General features: G+C 31.0%; 1 protein-coding gene across 1 annotated transcript; it reads right to left on the reverse strand.

Moving 5' to 3' along the window:
• Positions 1–1,567: 1,567 nt before the first annotated feature.
• On the reverse strand, positions 1,568–5,359 carry LOC111887672 (uncharacterized). Its single transcript, XM_023883848.3, has 7 exons — positions 5,150–5,359; positions 4,755–5,007; positions 4,060–4,113; positions 3,873–3,953; positions 3,073–3,142; positions 2,865–2,953; positions 1,568–1,851 (listed from the first exon to the last, which is right to left on the reverse strand). The coding sequence occupies exons 2-7, from the start codon at positions 4,941–4,943 to the stop codon at positions 1,717–1,719; spliced, it is 618 nt and encodes a 205-aa protein (XP_023739616.1). The 5' UTR covers positions 4,944–5,007; positions 5,150–5,359; the 3' UTR covers positions 1,568–1,716.
• Between the last annotated feature and the right edge of the window lie 772 nt (positions 5,360–6,131).

The following is a 6,131-nucleotide window of genomic DNA, read 5'->3' on the forward strand; positions in this document are numbered from 1 at the left end:
CGGATTTTTGTAAAAACCGGCCGGTTCGATCCGGTTCAGAAATAGATATAAAATTAGTGATAGTTGAACCGTTTCCTCTCTCGATTCCCGGTCCAACCGGTTCAAATCGATTTTTAAAACATTGCAAATATTCTTAAATTAAAGATGGAGAATGGATAAACAAGAAAGTTACTTGATAGAACAGTAAGACTTTGAGCGCCTTACTTTGACTTCCGATTTTCTTTCATATGTACCTATAATTTCTTATGTTCAGACTTAGTCTAATAGTCTCACGTAGATAGGAAACAAATCGTTATATTACTTTATTTGAACATGTTGACATTATCTATTAAATGGGTCGTTGAGGGGTTGATATTGTGGTGGACATTGGTGAATATAGGATACCTGCCCCCAATAAAATATAACTCATTTGCCTATGTCTAATGACTTTTGATTTTTTTTCAAAAAAAATTTGACCTATATGTTGTTGTAAAGTAGTGATTACTTAGAAACTGCTTGTGATTGTAAGAAATACTAGATACGATATTTCTAAAAAGTATGTTGACCTCTTCAGTATACTATTCATACAATGCATTTGAACTTATAGTTTAAATGGATCTTTAGCTGTTCAAAGAGTGGTGTACTACAATAAGGAGCCTAAACGTTTTCCATTGATTTTCATGTCTTTCAACATAACTATACATTTCAGTTAAACTAGAGATAGAAAGGTTGCATTAGTTGCATTAATAGGAAGCTTGTTTTAAAATTTTGTTAGGAGTTTATTATGCAAAAGAGATTTGTGTTTATAGTATACTAGATATAAGACCTATGTATTACATTGTTCATTTAAGAAAAAAAAAAAAAAAAAAAAAAAAAAAAAAAAAAAAAAAAATTCTAAACATTTGAAAAGTTTAAATTTATAAAAGAAATTAAAAAAGTATTGAATTATTAAAATTAAAATATTTTCTCTTTTAAATTTAAAAAAAATAATTTACATTACTAAACAAGAAAGAAAACTAATTGGATTTAATTTAGAAAATTTGAAATTAGAAAGAAAATCAATTAATGAAATTGAAATGCATTTGTTATTATATTCATTACAATTAATAAATTTATTTAAATATTATGTGAAATTTAATAAAAATAAAACAACCATAAAGTGTCATGTGAAAACAATTTAATTGAAAATAACCATAAACAAAAAGATTTTCATTTATTAGAGTAATACAAACTTTATTGATAACCATTCTTTTTAAACTTTAAGAAAAAATTCTATAGAAATACTAAAGTTAAAAAGTCTATTGTATTGTATTGTATGGTTACAAAATCCAATCATTGCCATTTCTTCGTTGTAATATGTTTTTATTCCATGCAAATCACACATGTGAAGCACTCATCCCATCCATGTGTGCAGACATGACTGCCTATATCTACCTCCCTCTGGGGTCACACAGCTCAGTTGGGTACCATGGTCTTTTGCTACAAAATGTAGTTATTATCTACGATCTGGCTAGTTTAATAATAAAAATTATGTTGTTCAAAAAAAAATTCAAATACACGTGGTCTAATGTATGAAAAAACCTACAAATATCGAAATGTCTTGCAAATAAAGTTCTTTAGCTAGAATTACATGTTTGAGAAAGTTAAGGTTCCTTTGAAACAAATTCTTTCAATATCTCAAAACAACAAAAAAAACATAAAATGCTAAGGAGATGACAACATCATCATCACTCATTTCTACCTTTCCTTGAGTTCGGCTTCAAACTCAAGCAATTTCTCACGGAGAGGCTTCAAGAACATCTTCATATCCTCGCGAATTCGTTGTTTATCTTGATGAACAAGGTCCTTTTCGTCATTTACCTTTACTTCAACCTGTCAAATGGAAAACCGATAAATGATGTTTGTCTTGATAAAGTTCTAAATGAACAATAATGTTTCGTTTTTTAGCTATATTAACCGTCTCTATGAGAGTAAATGACCATTTTACCCTTTTGTCTAGAAGTAATTCTAAGTAAAAAAAATAAATGTTTATCTACAAACAAACAAAATAATTTGTACTAATTAGCATACATAACAAATAAGCTATATATAGGAGTTTCTTTTTTTACTTACACTACGTTTGACAGAGTAGTTGAAAAGCCAGCCAGTAGATGTTAGCTGAAAACTAGTAGCTAGTTGACAAAAAATGACGTTTGGTAAAAACTAACTAATAAGCTAGCTGGAATATATATAAAATAATATAAAAAGACATTTAAAAAAAATATGTTTTTTATAAATAATTAAGAGTATATTTCAGAAATTTTTAAAAAACCCTTGAAAAGCTACTCTAATTAGCTTTCTAAGTGGCTTGCAAAACATGACAATTTAGAAAAGCTCGAAAAATAAGTTATCTTTTCAGCTAGCTCTGTCACGCCAAACAAAGCCTAACGCTATGTTTGTCGTAATTAGCTGAAAAACTAGTTGATAACTGAAAAGTTTGCTGAGAGATTATAAACTAGCTGATAAAAAATAACGTTTGGTAAAAACTAGCTTAAAATATATAAAAGGATATTTAGGATAATGAGTTTTCTATAACTAATTAAGGTTATACTTGGAATATTTTTAAAAAGCTCCTGCAAAAGCTAGTCAAAGTAACTATTTTAAAAGCTTGCCAACCATAACAATTATAAAAAAAAACTCGGAAAAATAAGCTAACTTATCAGTTAGCTGTGGCATGGCAAACACAGCCTTAATGCTGAAAGAAACTTAATTGAGAAAGTGGAAATGAAGCTGTAAGCATTAAGTCCTAACTTTTTACACATGTTCCATAATTTACATTTTTGTTCCATTTTCCTCAAATATATCATAAAAGTATCCAAATTATAAAACATCTTGTAAAAAATCACCTGTAAATCATCAAGTTCCCCAAAGGAAAACTCTGCTATATCCAAATTGCCTTTAAATGTTTTCTTCTCTTCTCCAATAAGCCATTCCCCTGTGCTCACAAATCATCATATTCCAAGATTAAATATCAATAACAGATAAAAAAAATTAAAAATTTAAAAAAGAAAAAAATAATAATTTACATAGACAACATAACTTGTAACAACTTACCTTTAACCTTCAATGTTATTTCATACGTGTATCCAACTCGTTTCTTATTCCTTACAGTTACCAAAAATGCCTGTGAAAATTTTAAAAAATAAATAAGAAAGAAACATTAGAGACAATATTTAATATTATCAACCAAAAATAATACAGTTTAAATAGAATTGAAGTAAATAGCAACATACTTTCATATCGTCTTTTAATTTGGTCACTATTATTATTATATATATTAAATTTCAATTGACAAATAAATAGTGGACTTTTGGGTTTGAGACTTTGGCCACAAAAAATTGGTATATTGGCATATTTAGTCCCTATACTGTTTGGGTTTCATATTTTGACCACATAACAGTTTTGTTTATTGGCAGGTTTGGTCCCAAGAATTTTGGGTTTAACACTTTGGCCACAACACTCTCGTATGTTGGCAGGTTTAGTCCTGGTATAGAAAATATATTACAAAAACTATCCCTATAATTTACAGAAAAGTTCCCTATGTAGTTTTTTTTACAGAAGCAGTCCATATGTTCAAGATTTTCATATGTTGGCAGGTTTGTTGTTCGCGTAATTCATAGAAAAGGTCCATGTGTAAAAAAAATTACAAAAACAGTCCCTTCCTAATAAAAAATTTACATATCACCCTAGTTTTTTACTACAGAAATTGTTACTAGAGCCAACATACTTTTCGTGTTGACTTTTTTGAATCAATTTTACAAGAAAGCAGTAAAATGCTGATGTGGATTTATTATTTTTTTAACTGTTGTTAAAACTTAAATGTTTTTATAATGATGATGAAGAGAAGTACTCACATCTCCTGTGCATCTTGATACTTCTGCAATTTCTGCCTTTCCAGAAGTGAACTCCAAAGAACCAACTGACAGAAGTAACTCCTGAGTTTTATAGATGTGACAAATGTAAATTTTCAGAGGGTTTATAAATTGAAATTATATATAATGTGAAAGGCTATGTTAATTAAATATTTGTAGAAAGGCACACCTTGATTCTTTCAGTTGCCCATTTGTTTAAGTTCTTCTCCTCCCATGTTCCAGCCTACAAAAGAGCTTTCTCATTGATTAATATTGTGAAATTTGATTTTAGAATTGAAGGGTATAATGGTCATTTAGTCTCATTAACACGGCTTATTCCTCTATACATATATGTGTAGATATGAAATGCTAACAAGACTAGATTTCAAATAGATTTTCATGATATTTCTTGTGGAGCAACATAATGCTACAAATCCAGTGGATTTCAAGAACTTTATAAGATTGCAAAGATGAGAAGAAATCATTGAGACAATGACATGAATTAGCAAAATAATATACAATCTTGTTGTAGTTCTGTGACAATTGAATACGTAATTGATGCTTAATTAACTGGTCTGAAAGCCTAGGAGCCATTGAATTAGCATTTTATTATTGTTGTTGTAATTCGTATTCTAAAAGTGATTGTAATTAGCAAAAGTTTCTGGAGAGAGATCAACATCTTTTTATCAGATTTGAAGTTAAAAAAACCATTCATTTGACATTCAAATCAAGTGTAGCCTTTTCTCTTTATCTTCCATTAATGAATATGTCGAAGAGCCACTACGATATGGAATTATATAGATCCAGTCGTTGAAAACCAGCTACAAACTAATACAAGTAAAATAACCAACAAAGTTTTGCGGACCATAGAGAAGCACCGATTACCTTATTCCAGGCAGAACCAAGATGATTAGAGGATTTAGACCCAACTGAAAGATCCTCAGAAGTGAGCTTACGAGGAACAGGAAGTGGTGCAGCATCTTGTTTAGCTTCTCTCACCCAATAAGTATAAGACGACGCCGCAGTTGCTTCTGCACTCTGCTTCTCCGATGACACCACACCACCTCCCTCCATCTTCAGATTAAAGTTCCTCTCTTGTACCCAAAAAACGATTCGAACCCAATCAACTTGGATCCCTCTGAACACTCCAACAGCAAAATAAAATCAGAATTAATGGCGAAAAATTGCAAAACCCAGGAAGAAATTCGAATCCCCAATTGAAATACCAAGAACCCTAAAGTTTTAGGGGAAAATAGAGAAACGGGGCTCGTAGATCATACCTGATTCGATGAAGGACGAATGTATATGGGATTATGAGGAAGAAGTGATGAAATTGAAGAATGGTGGTCAAAATCGACCTACGGAACACTATAAGAAGAGAAGATCTGAGTTGACTGGGGAAGCTTCTGGAGGATGAAGACTTTCTTCCGACATAAATGGAGGTATCGAGAAATTGGGAGTATTTATATGTGATAATCACTGGAAACGCCCATCAATGAGCCCTCGGTTAAACCAACCCCCATGTTCGGAATGGCAATTGGCTCGACAACAAACTGGTTGGCAGGTCCAAGGGTTTAGTCTAGTGGGACGGCTCACAAAGGGTATGGCTAAATCGTGCATTGTAATTTTATTTTATTTTTGTTCGAGTAAAATACTTTTTTTTTTCTGTATTTGGGTCTATTTTGAACACCGATTTCACTAAAAAAAACTAGGAGCTGCTAATTACATAGTACAATTACATAGTACAAGGGAAATGCATTCAAATTTTCAAGAACTAAAATTAGCATTATGCGAAATCTGTATGTGGAAAATAAGTCGAATTACACCCGTCGTTCTCAAAGAGGGGCAGTGAATAGGGTTTCGGACTTTCCAAATCATCCTTAAAACATAATAAATTAGACTTAGCCTCAACTTATCTTTTTTTTTCTTTCCTTGCCTAGTAGAAATCAAAACCAAAAACAACTCATACTTGCTCAAGGAGAGCGAGGCTAAGAGGCCGGTCTGTAACATCCCAAAAATTTTAGACAAAAGTTTTACTTTTAAATCATTTCAAATATCCAATACTCATATCAAAACAATTGAAAGTGTATCATAGTGAATAATAATAATATCATAGTACAAATCTCAAAACCACATAGTACGGAAAACATGGGTGGATACGATGCGATCAAGTCGGGCCCTTCCCTTTTGAGCTGAAAGTATCTAAAACATAAATTGAAAACTGTAAGCACAAAGCTTAGTGAGCTCCCCTAAAATACTTCA

This window comes from Lactuca sativa, chromosome 7 (assembly GCF_002870075.4).
Source record: "Lactuca sativa cultivar Salinas chromosome 7, Lsat_Salinas_v11, whole genome shotgun sequence".
In the NCBI taxonomy this organism is placed as follows: domain Eukaryota; kingdom Viridiplantae; phylum Streptophyta; class Magnoliopsida; order Asterales; family Asteraceae; genus Lactuca; species Lactuca sativa.